Source organism: Lucilia sericata, unplaced genomic scaffold (genome assembly GCF_015586225.1).
Source record: "Lucilia sericata isolate MDLA Ls3-8-SP2 unplaced genomic scaffold, ASM1558622v1 Contig000962F_arrow, whole genome shotgun sequence".
In the NCBI taxonomy this organism is placed as follows: Eukaryota; Metazoa; Arthropoda; class Insecta; order Diptera; family Calliphoridae; genus Lucilia; species Lucilia sericata.
The window spans coordinates 83,527-111,233 of record NW_023994945.1 but is presented as its reverse complement, the minus strand read 5'-3'; the positions used below and the strand labels follow the sequence as shown (position 1 = coordinate 111,233).

General features: G+C 30.2%; 3 protein-coding genes across 5 annotated transcripts in view; 1 reads left to right on the top strand and 2 right to left on the bottom strand.

The window, feature by feature from the left end:
- The first annotated feature begins 1,178 nt into the window (after positions 1-1,178).
- LOC119609353 (protein LLP homolog) lies at positions 1,179-27,084 on the top strand. Of its 3 annotated transcripts, XR_005231918.1 has the most exons (4): positions 1,179-1,480; positions 1,541-1,845; positions 3,925-4,000; positions 26,797-27,084. XR_005231918.1 is itself a non-coding variant. In XM_037964091.1 (2 exons), exons 1-2 carry the CDS (start codon positions 1,295-1,297, stop codon positions 1,793-1,795), a joined length of 441 nt encoding a protein of 146 aa, XP_037820019.1. In that variant the 5' UTR covers positions 1,179-1,294; the 3' UTR covers positions 1,796-2,428. The 3 variants fall into 3 exon arrangements, 1 of the variants encoding a protein (XP_037820019.1); XR_005231919.1 differs by lacking the exon at positions 3,925-4,000 and having other exon boundaries at positions 26,797-27,082; XM_037964091.1 differs by lacking the exons at positions 3,925-4,000; positions 26,797-27,084 and having other exon boundaries at positions 1,541-2,428.
- On the bottom strand, positions 4,285-7,387 carry LOC119609352 (syntaxin-17). Its single transcript, XM_037964090.1, has 2 exons — positions 6,631-7,387; positions 4,285-5,366 (listed from the first exon to the last, which is right to left on the bottom strand). Exons 1-2 carry the CDS (start codon positions 6,953-6,955, stop codon positions 4,759-4,761), a joined length of 933 nt encoding a protein of 310 aa, XP_037820018.1. The 5' UTR covers positions 6,956-7,387; the 3' UTR covers positions 4,285-4,758.
- Positions 10,314-27,707, bottom strand: part of LOC119609351 — a 90,897-nt gene continuing 73,503 nt past the window's right edge. The window contains exons 3-6 of the mRNA XM_037964089.1: positions 13,405-13,661; positions 11,387-11,608; positions 11,094-11,287; positions 10,314-11,017 (exon numbers count right to left, since the gene is read on the bottom strand). Coding sequence (XP_037820017.1) covers positions 10,886-11,017; positions 11,094-11,287; positions 11,387-11,608; positions 13,405-13,661 — 805 coding nt within the window. The 3' untranslated portion in view covers positions 10,314-10,885. The remainder of the gene's footprint in view (positions 11,018-11,093; positions 11,288-11,386; positions 11,609-13,404; positions 13,662-27,707) is intronic.

Below are 27,707 nucleotides of genomic sequence, written 5' to 3'. Positions count from 1 at the left end.
CTAGTCTATAGTCTAGTCTATAGTCTAGTCTATAGTCTAGTCTATAGTCTAGTCTATAGTCTAGTCTATAGTCTAGTCTATAGTCTAGTCTAGTCTATAGTCTAGTCTAGTCTATAGTCTAGTCTAGTCTATAGTCTAGTCTATAGTCTAGTCTATAGTCTAGTCTATAGTCTAGTCTATAGTCTAGTCTATAGTCTAGTCTAGTCTAGTCTAGTCTAGTCTAGTCTAGTCTATAGTCTAGTCTATAGTCTAGTCTATAGTCTAGTCTATAGTCTAGTCTATAGTCTAGTCTAGTCTAGTCTATAGTCTAGTCTATAGTCTAGTCTATAGTCTAGTCTATAGTCTAGTCTATAGTCTAGTCTATAGTCTAGTCTATAGTCTAGTCTATAGTCTAGTCTATAGTCTAGTCTATAGTCTAGTCTATAGTCTAGTCTATAGTCTAGTCTATAGTCTAGTCTATAGTCTAGTCTATAGTCTAGTCTATAGTCTAGTCTATAGTCTAGTCTATAGTCTAGTCTATAGTCTAGTCTATAGTCTAGTCTATAGTCTAGTCTATAGTCTAGTCTATAGTCTAGTCTATAGTCTAGTCTATAGTCTAGTCTATAGTCTAGTCTATAGTCTATAGTCTAGTCTATAGTCTAGTCTATAGTCTAGTCTATAGTCTAGTCTATAGTCTAGTCTATAGTCTAGTCTATAGTCTAGTCTATAGTCTAGTCTATAATCTAGTCTATAGTCTAGTCTATAGTCTAGTCTATAGTCTAGTCTATAGTCTAGTCTATAGTCTAGTCTATTGTTTAGTCTATAGTCTAGTCTATAGTCTAGTCTATTGTTTAGTCTATGTCTAGTCTATAGTCTAGTTCAAATATATTCTATAGTCTAGTCTATGCTCTAGTTCATAGGTTAGTGTACATTACAGTATATGCTTTGTAGGCTTTGTTCTACTCTATAGTCTAATATATTGTAGTTTTTTATTATAGTTAATAATTTCAGTAAAACTATAATAATATTTCAATATAACATTATTATTCTCCTTTTCCCCATTTTTTTTTTTCAACTGTTTTTTACAAAAAGTTGTTTGTTCGATTTTTTACATTTTACTGTGTACGTTCACTTACAAATACACCGTCTGGTAACTTTATCTAACAGTACCTGAAAAATAATAATATGGCAGCCTCACTGTCTTTTTACGTCTTTCATTTGTTTTTATTGAATCGGGCAACAACACGTGTTTAAAAAGTGAAAAATCTTAAATTTTTGGGAAAAAACTTAAAAAAACAATTTTAAAATCAGAAAAATGGGACGCACGAACAAATCCCATAAAAGACGCAATGAAAACGCTAAAGTAAAAAGAGCACGCTATGCAGTTAAAGAATTGGCAATGCTCAAAAAAACTTTGGGCATCATGGACACCGAAGATGGCGATACTATGGAACAATTAGCAGATGTGGCCACAGTTAAAAGTGCAAAGGAAATAAAACATGTAAGCTCTTTTTGAAATTAACCAATAAAAAACGTTTTATTAGCTATTTTTGCTTTTTAGGAGAAAAAATCCAAAGAAGAAAATGAACTTGCATTCGAATTGCAAGAAGAACGTGATCAAGGTGAAAAAATCACCATTGTTAATGAGAAAACCGGTAAAACTCATGTTTATAACACTAAAACCCTAAAAGATCAACATGGTTCCTATCCATCCTGGTATAAGCCGCGTAAAACTGCCAAGCGTATGCGCAAGAAGGATCATGCCCGTAAACTTAAATTCAAGCAACACTGGACGGTCACCAATGTGCCTTTGTAGTGTGGCCATGTCCACAATTCATTTGTTTAAAGTTTAAGCTGTGAATACAGGTAGTTTTTAAGTTTATTTCTTTTGACTTTGTGGGGGGTTGATATGTAGTTTCAAGTCGGAAATTGGAATTACATTTTTGGGGAATAAAAAAAAATACAAAATATTTTGTAGTGTAAAAATTTTTCAAAAAATTAATTTTAAAATATAACTAATGGATAAAATTTTGCATATTTTGATATTTAGAATAATTTCAAAATATTTTGTATATAATAAAATTATAAAAAAAAAATTATATTAATATTGTAGATTTTATATAAGCAAATGATTTTTGCTTTCAATTTCAACATGTTTGAAGAGATTTGTAGAGTAGAATATGAAGACTTGTCTACAAAGAATATAATATTAAATATTTTTATTATACACTTGTAGCTTTTTCATAATGAAAAACGAGCTGCTAACTTTTTTCTGTGTAGATTTCTATAGGGGAAAGATAGCAGCTTGTTAACAGTTAGTTTTCTATTATGAAAAAGTTCATGTCGCTAATTAAGGTTTAAGTTTTAATTTTTTTTTATTGCATAAAAAATTATTTTTGGAATATTTTATATTTCTAGATTGATTAAAGTTTATTCTAACTTAACTAGACATTTTACTCTTGTCATTTCTTGAATAAGAGTGAAATTGCCTTTCGTTCTTTAATTCACAATTTCAAATGTCTTTATTACCTAAATAACAATTTGTCCGCAAAAGTGTAAATTTTGTTGGAAAAATAGATTTATTTTTTGCTAAAATACTTTTTTTTACCAAACCCAGAGACAAAAGTATAATTTTCTAAAGGATAGACCTGCGCTTTATTTCCCGCGGTATGTTAGTAGTTAGAGTTCTAGTTTGTTAGACAGGAAGTCGTGAATTCGATTCATACTGGAAATGTTGACCGAAGTCTACATTTTCTAACTAGAAAGGGTGCATAACCCATATTGTGCAACTATATTCAGAGTTCGTTATGGACCATTCTGAATCCCTTAGATAAGAAGTACACAAGAAGAAAACAATTTATAAACTAGAAAGAATATGGAAAGATGAAGAATGTTATATGACAGAGGATTTGATACTTCATTGTAGCGTTCAACCGGAAGGACGACTAATTCCCCTGATAAATAGCATGGATTACATATAGAAATATTACCCAATTCGTCGTGGAATCTACTTGCCAAAAATTTCTCCCTGAGATCCTGTACTCTAGAACAATAGCACCTTATATGTTCAATCGTATCTAGCGCCTCCGGGTCTTAGCATAGTCTGCAGAAGTCCAGTATAGTCATGTCTCATTTGCTAGCAAAGGTCCTAATAGAACAATATCCCTTTAAAACCCTTATCAGAGTCCCTAGATTACAGCTATTCAGTCCAATTAGTACTTTGGTTGCCTATCCATAAAACCTTGGCCATACAGTTTTTGATACCCTACAATCCAATTTACTGCTCTATGACTGATTAGTCTTGTTCCGGAATCTATCAGAGATTATCCGTTAATAGTGACTAAAGAAAAATAAGACTGATTATGGAAAGATGAAGAAAGTTATATGACAGAGAATCTGGGCGACTAATTCCCCTGATACAATGCTTGGATTACATCCAGCAATATTACCCAATTCGTTGTGGAATCTAGTTGCCAATAATTTCTCCCTGTGACCGTATACTCTAGTACAATTCTATGGACACTTTATGTTCAATAGTCTCTAGCTCCTCCGGTATTCGCATAGCTTGCAGCCTGTATATACATGTCTCATTTGCTAACAAAGGTCCTAATAAAATTATGTTCCTTTAAAACCCCTATCAGAGTACCTATGCCCTATAATCCAACTTACTGTTCTATGACTGATTAGTTTTGTCCCGAAATCTATCAGAGAATATCCTGTAATAGTGATAAATGAGTGGCTTGACACTTCTGCAACTTCCATTTAGGTCAAGGTTCTAAACTTGCTATTGCATGTTCGCCCGCTTACAAATTCTCATTGAAAAATATTATCGTTTTAAAGTACTTATGTCTGGGAAAAATTACGTTTGTAAACATTTACATTGCAAATTTCCTGACTGTTCTGTTTAAAATTCCTATAATTTTCTTTTTCTTACTTCTCTTTCAGTATTACCATCAATCTACAATCAATAACATACTATTTCATATTCATCACAATCAAGTCATTTAAAATTCATCTTATGGTAAGTAAGTTTCACTATTTTGATAACAATTCATTCATCTAATTTTATTGACATTTAAACAAACAACCCATATCATTGTTACAATTATACTTTTGCTCTCAATAATAACTACAATACAAGAAATAAGAAAAACCAACAGAAAAGCAAAACATCAATAATAAATTCTTTATAAGAAAACAAAGGCATTTTATTCAATGCTTAAAAATAAATTAAATACAACATACATTTATTTATTTAGCTTTTAAAATTATTTGTTTTTATAAGAGGAAATTTATAATTATTTATTTCGTTTGGTTATTTTTTAGTTTATTGTTTCAATTTGTTTAAATTCTTAACTTTAAGCTCTACATTTTCAAATGGTTAAGCTAATTTTTCACTTTTTAATTTAAATACGTTTTATTTTTTTATTGTGTAACAATAATATCTACATGAAATATGTTTTATTAGTACCTTATTTAATAGCAGACAAAAATATGCTCCATTTGCTTTAAAGGTCCTTAATTAATGAAATGTTTTAAAAGTCTAAAGTTATAAAAACAAGTTAACAATGTTATGAAATGGATTTTAGTTTTAAATCTAATATTTTTGTTTCTTTATTGTATGGAACAATATGATTTAACACTGCACAATACCCCGGTTGTGGCTTGTGCCACTGGATCTAATCTAGCTGCAGCTGAGGCTCTTACATTCATTAGTTGCCTAGTGGAGGCAGCCCATACTGTTAACGATTGATTTGCTGCATTAGCAGGCATCAATTGTCATTCCTCCTTTTTATTCATTTCTATATCCTCTTGAGTATTTATATCATTATTAGATATTTGTTCTTCTTCTATATTACCTTGCATTATAGCGGGATTAGATTTTAAAACTGAACCTCCGGTAAAACCTAAAATACCACAACCTACTGCTGCCAAGCCACCTGCTTTAAGGCCCGCCACTAGACCTATGGGACCTCCTACACAAGTACCCAATAAGGCTCCCATTACCGGATACATGGCTTTTTTATAAGACAAAGCTTTACGTAAATTACTTTCACCAATTTGTACATTTTCAAGAGCTTCTTCGGCATTATCGGCTATGGCTTGTACGCTTTCTGCTTGTTCTTGTGTCAGTTCACGCATGTTGTGAAACATGCCATTTAAATCTCGTATTTCATGCTGCAAGTGTTGTAGTTCTTCTAAACAGGACTGTCTTTGTGCTAGTAAATGTTCATCGGCTTGAAAATCCGTTTTTATGTGGGGTAATGATTCTTGATACGCTTGTGTTTGTCCTATTTCCACCGGAGAGTTTAGGTGTTCAGGTTCCTCATCATCATCGCAGGGTCCCTGAGAACGTAGAGTATTTGTGGGGGATTTTAGTTGTAGTTCTGAAAAGGAAAATTTTGGAATTTTTTATTAATAAAGTGTTTTTAGTTTAAAGGATGAAATGTTTATTTTAGTTTTCTATGAAAAGTAAGCTGGATGTATACTTCCTGGACAATTTGAAAATTTTCTCTCTTTCTCTCTTTTTTATGTAAGCTTTACATTAGTATCTTAAAATTTAACCCAAATTCATCAAAACTTCAACTTTTATTAAAATCTTAATCTTTTACCCAAATTTTGACTTCAGAAAAATATTCTTCAGTCGAGTCAGTTCTATAAAATGTGTCTAGACAAGATATTTTTCTACAGAAATGTTCCCGGGAAATTCTTTATAAATGGGCCCAGACAAGTCCCTTTTCTATAGAAATATCTTTAGTTAAGATACTTTTCTATAGAAATGCATCTACTCGAGATACTTCAATTTAAATGTGTCTAAACGAGACACTCTTTTCCAGAAATTGGTCAAGAAAAGACACTTCTATATAAATGGGCCCAGACAATGCAATTTTCAAGAGAAATTGCCTAAGGAAGACACTTTTCTAAATGTTTCTAGGCAAGATACTTTTCAATAGATATCTGTCCAGAGAAGACACTTCTATGTGTCCAGACAAGACAATTCTATGTGTTTTGCAACTTTTTCTACATAAATGTGATCTGACAACTATCTTTTCTATTTCTATTGAAGTTTGTCTATCTTGAACTTTAACCAAAATTCATCAGCCAAATCTTGTCTTCAGAAAATAATCGAATTGTTATTCATAACTCGACTTGTCACTTTTTTGAAAGGTCTAATCTTCATATCATAAAGTCGAATTTTCTCACGAAAAATGCTCAAAAATTTAAGAACGTTCTTCAAAATCTCGATTTTCAATAATTTGCAATCAATAGCAATTTAAAACGAAAATCAAAATTTTAATCTCAGAAAAATAACAAAAATGTTTTATAAGAAAAGTTTAAATTTGAAGATTTTTATACAAATATTAATACTAGTTGAATACTAAAAACACATTCTTCATTTGCATTTCTTAATAAAGTGTATTTATTTATTAACTAGTAGATTTTTTATCAATTTAAAATTATAATCTCCCATCAGGTGTCAAAGACTTTTGCAATATTTCAAAATCACAAGAAACCCAAAAAGGTCATAATTTCATATAATATACATGACGTTACTCAATATTTATATTTCCTGATTTATACACAATATCGCAATAACAAAATAAAACCAACAACAAATACGCAATAATAATTAAATTTCTTATCACTTACCCAAATATTCTTTCATACCCTCAAAGGCCTTCTGTTTGCCTTTCTCCATCATGGCATCAAATCTTTCAAGATCTTCATCCCTGACCTTTTCTCTAAGGGCATCCATTTCAAGTAGAAGATTCTTCACCTGTTTTATGACACGCATAGCATTTATTTCTTCTTTTTTAATTTTATTCCAATCGCCCAAGGCCAAACTTTTCTCAATATTACTGCGATGATTTTTCAGCAAACCCAAATGGTGGGGTATGGCCATGTCATTAAAACGTCTAACGGCTATTTCAGCCTGTTTAAGAGGAATTTTCGGATTACCCGGAGTCGCCGTCATATTGTAGTAGGTTTATTGTCACAGCTAGGGCTAACAAGTGAAAGTCCCTTGTGGTCTTTATTTAGCAAATTGTTTTTTTTTGTTTCAATTATCTTTCTTTGTAACTTTACTTTATTGATTTTTTGATATCATTTATGTATTCTACTAGAAAAATATTTGTTTTTTTTTCTTCCTTGATATTAATTTCTTTAGGTTTCAATTTAAATGTACTTTGTCTGCTGTTTTTTTGTAAAACACTTGGGGTGTTGTTTTCATTAGTTTTTGTGCAATTATTAGTATTTGTTATGTTGTTTATTGTTTTGAATGAATGTACGCCAAGATTCTTTTGTTTTTCAATTACTATTTTTATTGTGTTTTTCTTCTTCGTTTTAGGTATTTATTTTCCAGTTTTACTAGCCCACTGTTTTTTGTCTTTATTAATTTTTTTTGAAATTCCTCTTTCGATTTACGTTTTATTTTTAGTTTTGCCTTTTCTAGAGTTTCGTAATAATAATAGTGAAGTTGGCTGCAGTTATTGAACAGCTGTTTAAGTCAATGAGAAATGTAGAGTAGCCAGACTGTATTATAGAATGTTTTCAACTTAACGGTTGTTTTTTTAGATGAAAAGTAAAGTAGTTTTAATTTGATACATTTTAGACAATTTAGCTAATTTTATCTGCAAAACAAGGCCTTTTAATATATTAATCATATATTAAAAGGCCTTATATATTAATCAAAAGAAATGAGTTAAAAGAAACTTTTCTACAAAAATATCCTGTCTAGATACATGTTAGAAGTGTCACAAAACTATGCTATAGAAATTTTTATACTTTTATATAAAAATGCGTCTAGACACTTCTATAAACATGTGACTACACAGAAATGTGTCCAGATAAGACACTTCTATATAAATGGGACCAGACAAGTCTATTTTCTAAAGAAATGTGTCTAGACAAAATTCTTTTCTATAGAAATGTGTATAGTCAAGACACATACATTTTTTACAGAAATGTGTCCAGACAAGACACTTCTATATAAATGGTCCCAGAAAAGACAATTTTCAACAGAAATGATACTAAGGAAGACGCTTTTCTATGTTAATGTGTGACTTTTCTATAGAAATTACTCTAGTAGAGACGCTTCTATATAAATGTGTGTTTAGACAAGACACTTCTTTACAGAACAATGTACAGACAAGATACTTATATATATTATATATGTAAATGGGCCTAAAAAACAACACTTTCCATAAAAAATATGACTAATAGGACACTTTTCTATAGAAATTCGTCTAGTCGATACACTTCTATACAAATGGTCTACACAAGATATTTATTTCATAGAAATGGGTCCAGAAAGGAAAATTTTTAATAGAAAAAACTAAGGAAGGCACTTGTCTATGTAAATGTGTCTTAGACAAGACACTTCTATATAAATGTGTGTCTAGACAAGACATTTTTTTACAGAATTATGTACCGACACTTTTCTATGTAAATTTGTCTTAGACAAGACACTTCTACAGAAATACGTCTAGTAGAGATAATTCTATATATGTAAATGTGTCTAGACATGTGTCCAGACAAAACACTTCTACACTTTTCAGACAACGCCAAAAGCTAAAAATTTCTTCGAAAATTTGACTTTTTTTTTTAAAAAACTTAATTTTCATAAAAAACTAGTTTTCTTTAAAATCATTTTACCAAAAGTACAAATTTTCATCAAAAACTTACTTTTTAGCAAAACTATACTTTTTATCAAAAACTCTGCTATTCAAAAAAGTCAATATTTTATAAAAAACTTAACTTTTCACCAAAACTTTAGTTTTCACCAAAAACTTTACTTTTCATCAAAGGTCCAACATAAAAAACGTTTTTCTTAAAATTTTTACTTTTCACCAAAAACTTGTCTTTTCATTAAAACTCAACGACTTTTCATAAAAATACTGAAATTTTCGTAAAAATTTTACTTTTCTCCAAAAACTCTACTTTTCATCTAAAATCCAACGTTTCTTCAAAACTTGGCTGTTATCAAAAACTTATTTTTTTCATCAAAAACTAAAAATCTCAGAACACGATATTACTTTTTATGGAGTTTGACAACCTTACGTTTATGGAGTTTGACAACCTTACGTTTCCAGTCTATGGATTATACAATGATCAGATGTTCTTATGATTACACCTTGTAATTAGTACACCCTGATCCAGCTTTTAAAAGGCACATTGTGTAATAGCGAAATTTCTCAAAAAGCCATTCTCACAATCTCTGCACAACTGCCTATTAAGCGACTTTTCATCTAAAACTAAACTTTTTACTAAATCATTTTTACTTTTTATCTAAAACTCTACATTTATTCAATTTTCAACACAAACGATTAATTTTAATTAAAAACTCAACTCTTTATCAAAAAATATACTTTCTATTAAATTTTGACACTTTTAGATAGAAACGAATAGTATTTTCTAATACTTTTTATTGAAAAGCATAATAAAAAAGTGTAATTACATTAAAGTTTCCATCCCTGTAAAATATTGCATTCCATTTAGGGTTCTATAGTTGAAACGAAAAGTCGACTTTTCGACTTTTTGCATTTAGTTAAAAGTCGACTTTTCGACCTTTCGACTTTTTCCATTTTATGAAAAGTCGATTTTTCGACTTTTCGACCTTTTCCATTTATTTAAAAGTCGACTTTTAGACTTTTAGTATTTTATAAATGGTCGACTTTTCGACTTTTTCCGACTTTTTCCGACTTTTCGACTTTTTTCGACTTTTCGACTTTTTTCGACTTTTTCCGACTTTTCGACTTTTTTCGACTTTTTGATTTTTTACGACTTTTTGACTATTTTCGATTTATTTCGACTTTTTTTTCGACTATTTTTTTTACTTTTTTCGAGTTTTTCCGACTATTTTAGAGTTTTTGACCTCTTTTCCACTTTTTTTTTCGACTCTTTTCGACTTTTCGACTTTTTCCAACTTTTTTCGACTTTTCGACTTTTTTCGACTTTCTTCGACTTTTTTCGACTTATCGACTTTTTTCGACTTTCCGATTTTTTGACTTTTCGACTTTTTTCGACTTTTATTTACAAAGTCGACTTTTCGACTTTTTTCATAGACGATAGTCGAGTTATCGACTTTTTTGGAACAAAATTGTCGACTTCGACTTTTTTCGACAAAAAGTCGATTGTTCGATTATTCGAAAGTCGATTTATAGAACCCTAATTCCATTATGTTCCTTTTCTTGCAATCTGGCCACTTTATTTTCTCATAACGTAAACAAAAAATACTTGCCATATTGTTAAATTTTAAAACCTTGAAATTGAAAACAATATTTTTTACATAAAAATAATTTTTATTTAAATATATATTTACACTTAAATACGTTACAAAAAATAAAAGTTCTCTAAAAACTAAGCATATAAAAGCTTTACATTATCGATTTTTTCCAAATAAAAGAAAAAAAAAATTAGAAATATGGTAACCTTTACTTAAACAATTAAAACGTGCAAAATAACGGTTATATTATTTTTTGAAAATATTTCTCTTTAACTTAAAGATTTTGTTTTCTTTTTTCATAATTTTCAAAATTTCGAGCGAACAATAATACAAAGAAAATGTTAGGGAATGATGACACATAAGAAGACAAGGTAATGAATGTATAAGTACACAAAAAAATACTAAAGAAAAGAGCAAAGAAATTTGGGAAGATTTACTTACATAAATAATATTACATACAAACATTTTAAATTAAAATATAATCCTATCATAGGATTTCCCTTTTTATAAGCCTTAAACTAGACTTACAGCGAAAAAGTAAATTAAGTAAAAAAAAAAAATTTCTAAACGAGAAAGAAATGCAGTTCTGTGTGTGTGTGATTTGTTTAACTTAAGAAAGAAAAATAAAACTAAATTGTTTTAATAATAAAACTTTTTTTCTTAATAGTGGATTTAAAATTTCTAAGGACAATGAGCATTGGGACCATTTCGACATTTCATTAATAAATTAACCATGCCCTCTAGCTTAAGAGTACGAGATTCTGTATTATATAAATTTGTCTGCAAACGATTATAGTCCAATTGTTGTTTTTCCTAGAAACATAAAGAAGTTAACATATAAATAATTAAATTTTATTAAAAGTTTTTTTTTGTTTTAAAGTTTTCTTACCAAATTAACTAAACGATTTTTTAATAAATCCACCATTGTATAAGTCGACTGCAATGTTTTGTGCAATTCATTCGCCTGCACTCTTTCGTTGGCCAATTGTTTTTCAATCTTTTGTAATCTGGCTGTGATGTCTTCTTGTGTTTCTATTTCATTTTCTAAATCGCGTGCTTCAAATGCATCATCATGGTGTAAATCTGGATGGTTGAAATTTAAAAACATTATAGCAAAGTAGTTTAATTTTAATTATTTATTTGAATTGCTTGCAATTCGTTGTTTTTTTTTTAATTACTTACCTATTTTTTTACAACTTTGCTGATCGGCCTGTAAAGAGAAGCCTTCACGACACTTGCAATAGTAGGAACCCACCGTATTAATACAGGTTTGATCACAGGGTTTCTCTTCTTTACACTCATTAATGTCGTGCTCACAATAGCGACCACTAAAACCCGCCGGACAGGAGCAGGTTTCGGGACCCATACAGGTGCCACCATTTTGACAGCGAGCTGCACAAATTGCTGTAAGTGAAGAGAGAGGATAGAAATCAGATGCTATAGGAAAAATAGTTGTTAGATTATGGAACATTTTTGGTTATTCTTTTAAGATCGGAAGAAGTCTTTATTCACCGATTCTTCATAGTCCATTTTTTAAAACCGCAATAAACTTCGATTCGTATTTAATACGTATGAGATTAACTAACTTGCAATACTTTCTGGTCGGTACGTTGGCAGTCTGTACTATAGGATCAGCATCGGGCAATGATTACAACATATTTTCCGCTAAACTTAGACTTGTAATTAGACTCAAATTGTGCAGTATATATCTGCGCCATTATCGAGGTTAAGTTTTTTATTCCTTCTCAATTTTATCTGTACAATTATCCAATCGAATATTTACATTATCAAAATGATCCAAAGAAGAATTCGAAGAATCATGTTTAGAAACGACGATTACATGAGTACTAATGGATCTACCAATGCCATCAATTACAATGTAATAAAGTCGTCGCGATCTCAGTCTATAAACTAAGAGATCGAAGATTGTCTAGGGGCGAAAATTTACGTCATCGAAACGATTACGATATGGATTCGAGAGGATGTTGAACTCGAGAATCTAATCCATACTCGTTAACCTTTTACGTCTACGTTAGAAGTCTTGCATCTAACAATGATCTCACTTTTAATTAAACTAAAACGATCTCGGTTCATCCTAGATGTTCGAAAATGTTCTTTCGAGAGTTTAGAATTTTTATTCCTTCCCCATTATGCTCCCCTATCTTCGCGAAAATTAACACTATCAAAACGAACAAGAAAATGATTCGAAAACGATATCTAGAGTAGTCGATCATTGATATTTTCTAAACTAAGCGATTGATTACGATAAGAATTCGAGAGGATGTTGAACTCGAGAATCAACCATTTATGTCTACGTCAGAAGTTTTGCGTCTGAAAATGCTCTCAATTCAATATTATTAAACTAAAACGATCTCAAGTTATCCTAGAGGTTCGAAAATGTTCATTCGTGAGATTCGAATTGTTATTCCTTCCCCATTATGTCCTCTATCTTGCCGAAAATTAATACTATCGAAACGATCAAGAAAATTATTCGAAAACGATATCTAGAGTAGACGATCATTGATATTTACTGGAGTAGTCTAAAGTCTGTTAAGGGTTTCAACTGCAACTGCGTTATTTCCCTGAACTAGAGGAGGTTAGGTTCTAGAACATGAATGCATGAGGGAAAACTATATATCAAACGAATTGGTAATGACACGTCGTTTTTGGACGAAAACGTGGCACTGAACATGATTGACGAAAAAAGATGGATAGGGGGATCCAAACGTTTTTTTCTATTCGGATTTCTTATGTGGATTGCCCTCGTTTGGATTGGAACAATACCATCTGTATGTAATTGTCCTCCTCTATGAAGGAACAATCACTTTAGATCCATTACTAATGGATCTAATCAAATTCGTTTGTAATTCCGGATGTTATTTAAGAAGGTCCACAAAATACCCCAAACAATAATGTAAAACTTTTAAGGATATTACAAAGTTTTAAAGGGTCCCTAGAATTTGTCTGAATTGTATGTGATACAAGTCCTATAAAAAGGAATTAATAAGAAAAATAGGTGCGCTCCTTACTATGTATTAAAATAATTCTCTACTCCCATAGATAATCTATTATAAAGATTCTAACAAAGACACTCCCTTTCACTTTTAAAGAAAATCACTTTAACAAATCTTATTCTTCAACTTTATTATTTCAACTCCACAATTTTTCCACAAATCTGTAAATAAATTACAACAACTTACGTTTCATGCAACCATCAGCATGCGGTGATTCACGCATCCAACCTGTACAACAATCATAGGTGACCTGTTGAGCTGATTTGTGACGTATTACATCGCGAAACGCTTGTTCGTGCACCAACTGGACGCGTGTACACATTTGATTCACATGCGTTTGCGGTTGACACGGCGTACTGACATGTTTCCAAATTGGACGTGTATAAACTTCAGTTGATTTTACGGGCATTGTTACCGTACGCTGTTGCACGCAAATGTGACGTCTGCAATGAGAGGGAATAAACAAAAAAAGAAAAATGAAGTTACAAGTTTAATGATGTTGTTACATATTTTTGTGGGTTGGTTTTTCTTTTTTTTTTTTAATTTTTCTTGTTAAATTGTTGGTTAAAATTGTTTTCGGCTAGACTAAATAAAAAGAAACAAATTAAAAACCCAATTAGTGAACTGTTTTTGGGTTTTCTTCGGAAAAGAAAAAGTACGTTTGCGTGGTTATAATTGCCTTAAGTTTGAAACATTGCTTCTGTCAGGATTTATACATAGTTTTTCAGGTATTTAGGTTTCTTTTGTACTAGAAGAAAGTTTATAAGTTTGAGTCATTTCTATTTTGTAAATTCTGTGAAATGTTGTGACCAAAACTACTTAATACTTTCGATAAAAATTTGTACCAATCCGAATGGGTATGGATGTTTCCCCAACTAAACTATAATATGATGTGGCTGATGAATAAGGACAATACAAGCCAACAATTTCAAATTAAACTATGGAATTTAAATCTCTTAGTATAACTTTCGAAGCAGCGATTTGTTATGGCTTGAATAAAATGAAATTCGGAAGCACCATTAAAGAGGAAACAATCTACGTCATTTCTCTTTCAAAAATCGATAATATGTTTCTTAATATATGATATGATCGTGACCACAATATCAAATTGAAAAACTTTATTATTGAAGCAAATCAAATTCTTGCTAGAAAATCCTCGATAGATAAGTCGAGCTTTGCTATCTATAAACGTCAACTCTCTTTCAAATATCGGTAATATGTCTCTTAATCTAAGATGCTATGGCACGATATGATCGTTACCACAATATCAGAGGACGATGGAAACACCTTGTTCGATAGATAGATGTATAGATCGATAGATAGATGTATAGGTCGATAGATAGATGTATAGATCGATAGATAGATCGTTAGAAAGATGTATAGATCGATAGATAGATGTTTAGATTGATAGATAGGTATATACATCGATAGATAGATATATAGATCGATAGATAGATGTATATATCGATAGATATGTAGATGTATAGATCGATAGATAGATCGTTAGAAAGATGTATAGATCGATAGATGTATAGATCGATAGATAGATATATACATCGATAGATAGATGTATAGATCGATAGATAGATGTATAGATCGGTAGATAGATGTATAGATCGATAGGTAGATGTATAGACCGATAAATAGATGTATAGATCGATAGATATGTATATAGATCGATAGATAGATGTATAGATCGATAGCTAGATGTATATATCGATAGATAGATGTATTGATCGATAGATAGATGTGTAGATCGATAGAAAGATGTATAGATCGATAGATAGATGTATAGATCGATAGATAGATGTATAGATCTATAGATAGATGTATAGATCTATAGATAGATGTATAGATCGATATATAGATGTATAGATCGATAGGTAGATGTATAGATCGATAGATAGATGTATAGATCGATAGATATATGTATAGATCGATAGATAGATGTATTGATCGATCGATAGATAGATCCGTAGAAAGATGCATAGATCGATAGATAGATGTATAGATCGGTAGAAAGATGTATACATCGATAGATGGATGTATAGATCGATAGATAGCTGTATAGATCGATCGATAGATAGATGTATAGATCGATAGGTAGATGTATAGATCGATAGATAGATGTATAGATCGATAGATAGATGTATAGATCGATATATTGATGTATAGATCGATAGATAGATGTATAGATCGATAGATAGATGTATAGATCGATATATTGATGTATAGATCGATAGATATGTGTATATATAGATCTATAGATAGATGTATAGGTCGATAGATAGATGTATAGATCGATAGATAGATGTATAGATCGATAGATATATGTATAGATCGATAGATAGATGTATTGATCGATAGATAGATCGGTAGAAAGATGTATAGATCGATAGATGTATAGATTTATAGATAGGTATGTATATAGATCGATAGATAGATATATAGATGTATATATCGATAGATAGATGTAGAGATCGATAGATAGATGTATATATCGATAGATAGATGTATTGATCGATAGATAGATGTATAGATCGATAGATAGTTGTATAGATTGATAGATGAAGATGATCAATATATAAAAATAGATAGATAGATAGATAGATAGATAGATAGATAGATAGATAGATAGATAGATAGATAGATAGATAGATAGATAGATAAGATAGATAGATAGATAGATAGATAGATAGATAGATTAGATAGATAGATAGATAGATAGATAGATAGATAGATAGATAGATAGATAGATAGATAGATAGATAGATAGATAGATAGATAGATAGATAGATAGATAGATAGATAGATAGATAGATAGATAGATAGATAGATAGATAGATAGATAGATAGATAGATAGATAGATAGATAGATAGATAGATAGATAGATAGATAGATAGATAGATAGATAGATAGATAGATAGATAGATAGATAGATAGATAGATAGATAGATAGATAGATAGATAGATAGATAGATAGATAGATAGATAGATAGATAGATAGATAGATAGATAGATAGATAGATAGATAGATAGATAGATAGATAGATAGATAGATAGATAGATAGATAGATAGATAGATAGATAGATAGATAGATAGATAGATAGATAGATAGATAGATAGATAGATAGATAGATAGATAGATAGATAGATAGATAGATAGATAGATAGATAGATAGATAGATAGATAGATAGATAGATAGATAGATAGATAGATAGATAGATAGATAGATAGATAGATAGATAGATAGATAGATATATAGTTATACAGTTGAAATGATTTTCTGTAGAGATCTTCTACACATTTGTCCATTTTTTTCAAACTTAATAATAAAGGGAAATGTCTATGATCATGTAATTTAACAATTCTGCAGGGTTTTGTAAGAATGCAAGTCTACAACACTAAACCATAATAGAGTCAAATTCATGGCTACAAAAAATAATACAATTTACTGTTACAAAATTTTCAATTATAATCCCATTTAAAACGGTAACTGTTACCAATTTTGCATACTATTATTATTTTTCCCAGACGTTTAAATTATTTTCAACAAAAACAATGCATATTAAATAATGCATTGCAATAATTAATTTAACTTAAATTGTAAAATCTTAATTAACTAAAATTACTGTTATTATACGAAAATAAACAAAACATACAACTTTTCAAAACCTTATGACTCACTTAAGTTTATTTACATGACTTTTTTAGCTCATTACAAGTAAATTTCGATGCAGTATAACCCGTAGTAACTTGTTTCTACTTTCATTAATATTAAGAGATACTAAGACCACAAAAAAATCTTAAACCGAAGAAAAAATGTAAAGTGATTTTCAGTATGTCTGTCTGTTATGTTGGACTGTCAACTAAAACATGAACATGATCATGACTTTAAATTGCATACCACCAACAATTCATTGCAAGCAACATACATACGTACATAAACCGGTACCATACCCGACTTTTGATTGCAACATTTTTCATTTTTGTCAACTAATTTTTTGTCTTCTTAATATGTTGCAGACTTTTATAGTTAATCAGTGTAAGCTTTATTTAAGTTTTTCTTAAATTTAAAATTTCTCACTGATTAACTGTTGCAAATCATTAAGTTGCCTTTAAAAAAAGTTGTCTTTATTTTCTATGATTTTAAGTCGTTATTGTGTCTTGTTTTCTTAAATCCTACATATGATTTTCTTTTGATCTATCCTTTTTTCTCTTATGTTGTTAAACCATTCCAACCATTCATTTCATTCATATATCCATCCAACGACAGTCATGTGTTGAAATTGTTTTGTCGTCATACTGTCTGCATTTAATTCAGTTTGATATTTTATTAGTTTTTTTCTTCTTCAACGTTGCCACTCTAAGAGGTGTGTTTTTATTGTGACTTTTCTTGAGGCTTGGTTGTTAGATTTTCCTTTTATTTTTCAATGAATTAAAAAAGATTATGCCAAATTTTCACATTCATTTAAATGTTTGTGTGTTGAGTACGACCGACGACTCTTTTCATTTATTTCCACTTTTTAAATTTATTTGATTTCATTAAATGATTGCACACATCCCACACGCTTCTGTGACAAAATATTATGATAGAAATGTATAATTTCATTTTGTAAATCAGCCCTATTCAGGAAGCTTTATGCAAAAATATGATACAAATAAAGAATTTTCACGATTAACCAGTTAATGAAATGTTCATAGGCTAGTCAATAGATTAGTCAATAAACTATTCGTTTATAGTCGTCTATAGTTTAGTCTATAGTCTAGTCTATAGTCTAGTCTATAGTCTAGTCTATAGTCTAGTCTATAGTCTAGTCTATAGTCTAGTCTATAGTCTAGTCTATAGTCTAGTCTATAGTCTAGTCTATAGTCTAGTCTATAGTCTCTCTATAGTCTAGTCTATAGTCTAGTCTATAGTCTAGTCTAAGTCTAGTCTATAGTCTAGTCTATAGTCTAGTCTATAGTCTAGTCTATAGTCTAGTCTATAGTCTAGTCTATAGTCTAGTCTATAGTCTAGTCTATAGTCTAGTCTATAGTCTAGTCTATAGTCTAGTCTATAGTCTAGTCTATAGTCTAGTCTATAGTCTAGTCTATAGTCTAGTCTATAGTCTAGTCTATAGTCTAGTCTATAGTCTAGTCTATAGTCTAGTCTATAGTCTAGTCTATAGTCTAGTCTATAGTCTAGTCTATAGTCTAGTCTATAGTCTAGTCTATAGTCTAGTCTATAGTCAGTCTATAGTCTAGTCTATAGTCTAGTCTATAGTCTAGTCTATAGTCTAGTCTATAGTCTAGTCCTATAGTCTAGTCTATAGTCTAGTCTATAGTCTAGTCTATAGTCTAGTCTATAGTCTAGTCTATAGTCTAGTCTATAGTCTAGTCTATAGTCTGTCTATAGTCTAGTCTATAGTCTAGTCTATAGTCTAGTCTATAGTCTAGTCTATAGTCTAGTCTATAGTCTAGTCTATAGTCTGTCTATAGTCTAGTCTATAGTCTAGCTATAGTCTAGTCTAAGGTCTAGTCTATAGTCTAGTCTATAGTCTAGTCTATAGTCTAGTCTATAGTCTAGTCTATAGTCTAGTCTATAGTCTAGGTCTATAGTCTAGTCTATAGTCTAGTCTATAGTCTAGTCTATAGTCTAGTCTATAGGTCTAGTTAATAGTCTAGTCTATAGTCTAGTCTATAGTCTAGTCTATAGTCTAGCTATAGTCCTAGTCTATAGTCTAGTCTATAGTCTAGTCTATAGTCTAGTCTATAGTCTAGTCTATAGTCTAGTCTATAGTCTAGTCTATAGTCTAGTCTATAGTCTAGTCTATAGTCTAGTCTATAGTCTAGTCTATAGTCTAGTCTATAGTCTAGTCTATAGTCTAGTCTATAGTCTAGTCTATAGTCTAGTCTATAGTCTAGTCTATAGTCTAGTCTATAGTCTAGTCTATAGTCTAGTCTATAGTCTAGTCTATAGTCTAGTCTATAGTCTAGTCTATAGTCTAGTCTATAGTCTAGTCTATAGTCTAGTCTATAGTCTAGTCTATAGTCTAGTCTATAGTCTAGTCTATAGTCTAGTCTATAGTCTAGTATAGTCTAGTCTATAGTCTAGTCTATAGTCTAGTCTATAGTCTAGTCTATAGTCTAGTCTATAGTCTAGTCTATAGTCTAGTCTATAGTCTAGTCTATAGTCTAGTCTATAGTCTAGTCTATAGTCTAGTCTATAGTCTAGTCTATAGTCTAGTCTATAGTCTAGTCTATAGTCTAGTCTATAGTCTAGTCTATAGTCTAGTCTATAGTCTAGTCTATAGTCTAGTCTATAGTCTAGTCTATAGTCTAGTCTATAGTCTAGTCTATAGTCTAGTCTATAGTCTAGTCTATAGTCTAGTCTATAGTCTAGTCTATAGTCTAGTCTATAGTCTAGTATATAGTCTAGTCTATAGTCTAGTCTATAGTCTAGTCTAGATATCTAGTCTAGAGTCCTAGTCTATAGTCTAGTCTATAGTCTAGTCTATAGTCTAGTCTATAAGTCCTAGTCTATAGTCTAGTCTATAGTCTAGTCCTATAGCTAGTCTATAGTCTAGGCTATAGTCTAGTCTATAGTCCTAGTCTATAGTCTAGTCTATAGTCTAGTCTATAGTCTAGTCTATCAGTCTAGTCGAGTCTAGTCTATAGTCTAGTCCTATAGTCTAGTCTATAGTCTAGTCTATAGTCTAGTCTATAGTCTAGTCTATAGTCTAGTCTATAGTCTAGTCTATAGTCTAGTCTATAGTCTAGTCTATAGTCTAGTCTATAGTCTAGTCTATAGTCTAGTCTATAGTCTAGTCTATAGTTAGTCTATAGTCTAGTCTATAGTCTAGTCTATAGTCTAGTCCTAGAGTCTAGTCTATAGTCTAGTCTAGATCTAGTCTATAGTCTAGGATCTGAAGTCTAGCCTATATCTAGCCTATAGGCTAGTCTATAGTCTAGTCTATAGTCTAGTCTATAGTCTAGTCTATAGTCTAGTCTATAGTCTATTCTATAGTCTAGTCTATAGTCTAGTCTATAGTCTAGTCTATAGTCTAGTCTATAGTCTAGTCTATAGTCTGGTCTATAATCTAGTCTATAGTCTAGTATATAGTCTAGCCTAGTCTATAGTCTAGTCTAGTATATAGTCTAGTCTACTCTGTAGGCTAGTCTAGTATATAGTCTAGTCTAGTCTATAGTCTAGTCTATAGTGTAGTCTATAATCTAGTCTATAGTCTAGTCTATAGTCTAGTCTATAGTCTAGTCTATAGTCTAGTCTATAATCTAGTCTATAATCTAGTCTATAGTCTAGTCTATAATCTAGTCTATAGTCTAGTCTATAGTCTAGTCTATAGTCTAGTCTATAGTCTAGTCTATAGTCTAGTCCATAGTCTAGTCTAGTCTATAGTCTAGTCTATAGTCTAGTCTATAGTCTAGTCTATAGTCTAGTCTAGTCTATAGTCTAGTCTACTAGTCTAGTCTATCGTCTAGTCTATAGTCTAGTCTCTAGTCTAGTCTATAGTCTAGTCTAAGTCTAGTCTATGTCTAGTCTAGTCTAGTCTATAGTCTAGTCTATAGTCTAGTCTATAGTCTAGTCTATAGTCTAGTCTATAGTCTAGTCTCTAGTCTAGTCTATAGTCTAGTCTATAGTCTAGTCTATAGTCTAGTCTATAGTCTAGTCTATAGTCTAGTCTATAGTCTAGTCTATAGTCTAGTCTAGTCTATTAGTCTAGTCTATAGTCTAGTAGTCTAGTCTAGTCTAGTCTATAGTCTAGTCTAGTTAGTCTAGTCTATAGTCTAGTCTATAGTCTAGTCTATAGTCTAGTCTATAGTCTAGTCTATAGTCTAGTCTATAGTCTAGTCTATAGTCTAGTCTATAGTCTAGTCTATAGTCTAGTCTATAGTCTAGTCTATAGTCTAGTCTATAGTCTAGTCTATAGTCTAGTCTATAGTCTAGTCTATAGTCTAGTCTATAGTCTAGTCTAGTCTATAGTCTAGTCTCTAGTCTAGTCTATAGTCTAGTCTATAGTCTAGTCTATAGTCTAGTCTATAGTCCTAGTCTATAGGTCTAGTCTATAGTCTAGTCTAAAATAGTCTAGTCTAATAGTCTAGTCTATAGTCTAGTCCTATAGTCTAGTCTATAGTCCTAGTCTATAGTCTAGTCTATAGTCTAGTCCCTATAGTCGAGTCTATAGTCTAGTCTATAGTCGAGTCTAATAGTCCCAGTCTATAGTCTAGTCTATAGTCTAGTCTATAGTCCGAGTCTATAGTCTAGTCCTATAGTCTAGTCTATAGTCTAGATCATAGTCTAGTCTATAGTCTAGTCTATAAGTCTAGTCTATAGTCTAGTCTATAGTCTAGTCGATAGTCTAGTCTATAGTCCTAGTCTATAGTCCTAGTCCTATATTCTAGGGCTATAGCTAGTCTATAGTCTAGTCTAATAGTCTAGTCTATAGTCTAGTCTATAGTCTAGTCTGAAGTCTAGTCTCTAGTCTAGTCTGTAGTCTAGTCCTAATAGTCTAGTCCTAGTCTAGTCTGTAGTCTAGTCTATAGTCTAGTCTCTAGTCTAGTCTCTAGTCTAGTCTCTGTCTAGTCTCTAGTCTAGTCTATAGCCTAGTCTATAGTCTGGTCTATAGTCCTAGTCCTATAGTCTAGTCTATAGTCTAGTCTATAGTCTAGTCTATAGAATGACATTCGATTGAAACAAAACAGGATCTACGGAATGACCTTCGATTGAGGATCAAGTGGACTAAAAAATGGCCAACGATATACAATTATAATTAGAACTACCATTGAAACTAAACATGGACTACATAACATTGAATTGAAGCTACATAGGACTAATAATGACCTATGATTATAGGATTGAAGTTAAATAGGCACTACAGAACCTTGGATTAATGCAAAGAAAGTACTACGATTGAAGCTAAAGTGTGACTACAAGGAAAATTTTAACTGATGCTTACCTGTAACTGTCTGATATCGCAACCATACGTCATAAACTTGAACTACATACCATGCTAATATTGAGGCTTAACGGAAACTTGAGAAGCTGGGACTACAGGAATACCTACGATTGAAGCTTAACATTGATCGCAAAAAGATCTTAGATGAAAGCGAAGTAGTTCCATTAAAGCTTAATTGGTATTATTAAGCGACCTGAAATCCAACTAAGTGGGACTTTATAAAGACTTCGAAATGAATCTAAAACCTAACCAACAAAAGTGAAGGGTATTAAAAATTCGACTATATAAAACACACTAATTTGTAGTTTTTCTTAAGCATTAGCAAAAAACTACTCGCGCTACAGTTATAACGAAAACCGGTTGCAAATGAAGCGTTATGAACACGATCGAACAACAAACACTTTTCCCTTTTTTTATAATGGATACTTTTAGTTAAAATGCAACGTGCTTCTCACGTTATTTTACAATGCGTAGCGTATCTCCTCCTGCACAAATTACCGTTTGTTGTCGAATGCTTGTTCTACTCCACCTCCTCCACCTCCTCCTCCTCCTTCTATTGAGACTACAACTTCTTTAAAGCCTTTGTAAAGAAACAGCAACATAATCATCGACAATTTCATCACTTCCAATATAAAAGTGAATAAAACTGCCTGTTGTATTGTAGCATTTTTCTAGATGTTTGGGGGCAAATTAACAAAACCGCAACCATTATAGCTGGCAAAGAAATCACCACCAACAACAACAATTTAAACTCACTTGTGCTCCACTAAACGTGTGCACATGGATGGCTGGACGGATGGATAGATGATGGTTGGCGGTATGAAAGGATGATGGTTGTTTAGTTGAATGGACCAATGACCATTATTCAACCTCAAGTTAAATGGCTTTTTAAAAGAAAAGACTACAAAAAACAAGAACAAAACTGAAAATAACATTAAAAGCATATAATACGGAAGTTTTAGTGGTTGGATGGATGGATTCTTGTTAAAAACGTAAAACAACATCATCTTCATTTCATGCACATCCTCATGCCAACAAACATCCAGCATCATCATCATCATCTTGAACAGCAGCAATAGCATCCTCAGAATCATTTTCACCCAACAACACTCAACAATTTACAGTAACAAATGCTAATTTGATGTCAAGCTTTTTTTTTTTTGTTGCAATCGTTTGTTGAAAGTTTTAAAAATTACCTCTGGTGTTGATTTCTTTCTTGGTTCCTGTTTAGGGATCATTACCAAGAATTTGTAAACGCTTCAAAAGAAGAAAGCATTTTTGTGTTTACAAATTTACGCATTGCTTGCGTTACGTTTTTGGGTGTTACTCCTGGAGTCTCAACTTTAATTTTTAACTGCATATTTATTTCATTTTGTAAATTTGTTGCATTTTTATGCATATATAAGTTGCATGTTGTCGAAAACTTTTGTTTGTTGTTGTCATATTTATGTGGCACAGAAAAAAGGTTTTAATTTCCATTTTTAAGCATAATTATGGGTTGGTTGCATGAAAGAAAAAGAACTTTTCTTAATTGGAAATTAGGACATGCAATTTATAATGATTTGGCACAAAATTGATGATCAGAATTTTAAAATGAAGTGTGTTAAAAAGTTTAAGGTACTACAGTGAGATTCACAAGATAGTTGATAACGGGAGTGTTTCAAAATTTTACGAATTAAACAATTTAGACTATTGGATGTCGCTTATTGGTCACTAATGATCTATAAGAGAAGCTAACCATTGATTTTATCATCACCTAAAGCTCAAACGGCTCTATCTAACAATCCAGTGTAAATAACTAAAATAAGACTGGAAGTTAAGCCGGGACTATATAAATACCTATGATTGAAGCAAAATTGGAACTAAATATATGAAAACCTAGAATTGAACATAAACAGAATAATAGTAAGACTTACGATTGAACATAAACTAGAACTATTTAAAGTCCTACGATTGAAGCAAAACAGCTATCAAATGAAGATCTTCGACTTAACATAAACTGAGATTATATAAAGACCTACAATTAAGTAAAAACTGTGACTATATGAAGTGCTACGATTGAATCTTGTGACTATATGAAGACATACGATAATATCAAAACTGGAAAGATAAAAAGGCTTTCGATTGAAGCAAAACTTGGACCGCAATGCAACATAAACCGAGACTATAAAAAGGCAATCGATTGAAGCATAACTGGGACTACAATGGAGCATAAACAGGGACTATAAAAACGCCTTAGATGGATGAAAATCTGTCCAAACTGCGAGTATATAGAGACCTACGATTGAAGACCTACCATGGAACCAAAAGTAGGTTTATATGAAGATCTGCGATTATCCCTAAACTCAGCCTATATAAGACCTACGATTCATGTTAAACTGGGACTAAATGAAGACCATAAACTAGGACTATAAAAAAACCATCAATTGAACCACAACCGAGACTACGATTGAAATTAAAAGGCCTTCGATCGAAACAAAACTGCGAGTATATAGAGACCTACGATTGAAGCTCTATGATAGAATCAATGAGATAAAAAGATCTACGATTGAACATAAACAGGGCCTGTATAAAGACGATTGAAATTTTCTCTTTTTTGTAGAAAATTTTCGAAATTTTCTCTTTTTTATTGAAAATTTTCGAAAATTTGTCTTTCTGATAAAAAATTTTTGAAATTTCTCTTTTTGATAGAAAATTTTTGAAATTTTCTTTTTTTATAGAAATTTTCACTTTTTTTATAGAAACTTTTCGAAATTTTCTCTTTTTTTATAGAAACTTTTCGAAATTTTCTCTTCTTTTATAGAAACTTTTCGACATTTTCTGTTTTTGTAAAAGAAACTTTTCCAAATGTTCTCTTTTTTATAGAAAGTTTTCGAAATTTTCTCTTTTTCATAGAAAATTTTCGAAATTTTCTCTTTTTCATAGAAAATTTTCGAAATTTTCTCTTTTTCATAGAAAATTTTCGAAATCTTCTCTTTTTTATAGAAAATTTTCGAAATTTTGTCTTTTTTATAGACAAATTTCGAAATTTTCTCTTTTTTATAGAAAATTTTCGAAATTTTCTCTTTTTTATAGAAAATTTTCGAAATTTTCTCTTTTTTATAAAAAATTTTCGAAATTTTCTCTTTTTTATAGAAAATTTTCGAAATTTTCTCTTTTTTATAGAAAATTTTCGAAATTTTCTCTTTTTTATAGATATTTTCGAAATTTTCTCTTTTTTTAGAAAATTTTCGAAATATTTTCCTTTTTTATTGAAAATTTTCGAAAATTTCTCCTTTTTTATAGAAAAATTTCGAAATTTTCTCCTTTTTTATAGAAAAATTTCGAAATTTTCTCCTTTTTTATAGAAAAATTTCGAAATTTTCTCCTTTTTTATAGAAAATTTTCGAAATTTTCTCCTTTTTTACAGAAAATTTTCGAAATTTTCTCCTTTTTTATAGAAAATTTTCGAAATTATCTCCTTTTTTATAGAAAATTTTCGATACTTTCCCTTTTTGTATAGAAACTTTTCGAAATTTTCCCTTTTTCATAGAAAATTTTCGAAGTTTTCTCTTTTTTATAGAAAATTTTCGAAATTTTCTCTTTTTTATACAAAATTTTTCTCTTTTTTTATAGAAACTTTTCGAAATGTTCTCTTTTTTTATAGAAAATTTTCAAAATTTCTCTTTTTTATAGAAAATTTTTCTCTTTTTTATAGAAACTTTTCGAAATTTTCTCCTTTTTTATAGAAACTCTTCGAAATGTTCTCTCCAAATTTCCCTTTTTTATAGAAAATTTTCGAATTTTTCTCTTTTTATACAAATTTTTCGACACTTTCTCTTTTTTTAGAAAATTTTCGAAATTTCTTTGTTTTTTTGGAAATTTCAAAATTTTCTTATTTTTTATAGAAAATTTTTAAAATTTTGTCACTTTCTTAACAAAATTTAAAAATTTGTTCACTTTATTATACAAAAATATTTATTTTTCAAAATTCTCTCTTTTTTACAGAACATTTTCAATTTTTTTTTTTTTTTAAAGAAAATTCTCGAATTTTCTCTTTTTTAAAGAAAATTCTCGAATTTTCTCTTTTTTAAAGAAAATTCTTGAAATTTTCTCTTTTTACATAATTACTATGGTTTTATAGAAAAAATTTGTAACAAAAATATTTTCATAGTAGAGTCCAAAAGATTCGTCTTTAACCTACATTAATATTTATTAATATGTAATTTAAATAATTTTCTAAACAAGTTTTTTTCCAACTCTAGTTTTTACACCAAAGATTAAATCAGATCACAACCAAAACATTGTCACCTAATTTGAATAATTTAAACAATAATTAAAATAATATTCAAACTATTTTTTTTACTAAAAATAACATTCAAAGCAACAATAAGTTACTTGATTTGCATGTTAATTTGTTTAAATCATTAATATAAACCCACAGCATTTTGTTTAAAATTTATTAAAAAAACAAAATATTATTTTTAGTTTATAAAAACCATAAACAAAATCAAAACTTATCAAAATTTATATAGTTTATCATTAATTATGTAAAACGTGATCATCTGCATCATCAGCGTGTGTACTCTAAAAATAGTATGGCATCAATTTAAATTTAAACTTCTTGAAATCATTTCAGGTCAAGCTAAACACAGAAACTCAACTCTATCTATAACAGCAGCCAGGAAACAAAAACACTCTTCTCATACTAATGTTTTGTGACTAAAAAACCATGTTAATTTTGGTTATTCCTGCTGCTATATTCAAATTCAACGTTATCTTAGTCGGTTATATTTACTCCAAATTTCCCAGCAATAAATCTGACTGAATGTTTGTCCGTCTGTCTGTCTGCACAAAAGACAAATGAACTTGATCATCGTGAGCTTCAAAATCCAAACAAAAGGCCATCAAAATAAAGCTTTTTCAGCTTATCTTCGTTTTTTTTTGACAAGTTTCAACTTTAAGGTAAGTTTTAGTTTTAAAATTAAATTAATCTTGTATTTTGTTTGGTAGTTTTTTTTATTTTTTTGAAAAACGTCTTTGATTATAAAACTTATTAAAAAAAAGGTTTGTTTTTGGTACTTGAGCACCTTTAGCAAATCCGAAAACAGAAGCACAGAAGTTGATTGATGTTTTAATCAAAAGTGATATTTGGTTACTTTAAATCAAGGACAGCCATGTAATTTAATTAATTGGAAATGAACAAAATTTTTATATTTACGTAATTTTTCAGGATGCACTTTGTGAGATAAGAAAACATATTTTTCACTTCAATTTGTTATCATAAGCTTTCGCCTCTAGATTACTATGTATGTATTCAACTTTTTTGGTAGCGCTATTTAATCTTATAATTTTTATAGAAAAAATTTCAAAAATTTCTATTTTTTATAGACATTTTTCTAAATATTATATTTTACATCGAAAATTTTAAAAAAATTCCCTTTTTTATTAGAAATTATTCGAATTATAAAAAATTTTCGAACATTTTTCTTTTTTATAGAAAAATTTTCCCTCTTTTTGTAAAAATTTTTCGAAAATTTCTCTTTTTTT

Coding starts and splice junctions, on each gene's coding strand:
- LOC119609353 (XM_037964091.1), top strand. CDS start 1,295: ATGGGACGCACGAACAAATCCCATAAAAGACGCAATGAAAACGCTAAA. Junction 1,481..1,540: donor GTGCAAAGGAAATAAAACAT/GTAAGCTCTTTT, acceptor TTTGCTTTTTAG/GAGAAAAAATCCAAAGAAGA.
- LOC119609352 (XM_037964090.1), bottom strand. CDS start 6,955: ATGACGGCGACTCCGGGTAATCCGAAAATTCCTCTTAAACAGGCTGAA. Junction 5,367..6,630: donor GGGTATGAAAGAATATTTGG/GTAAGTGATAAG, acceptor TTTCCTTTTCAG/AACTACAACTAAAATCCCCC.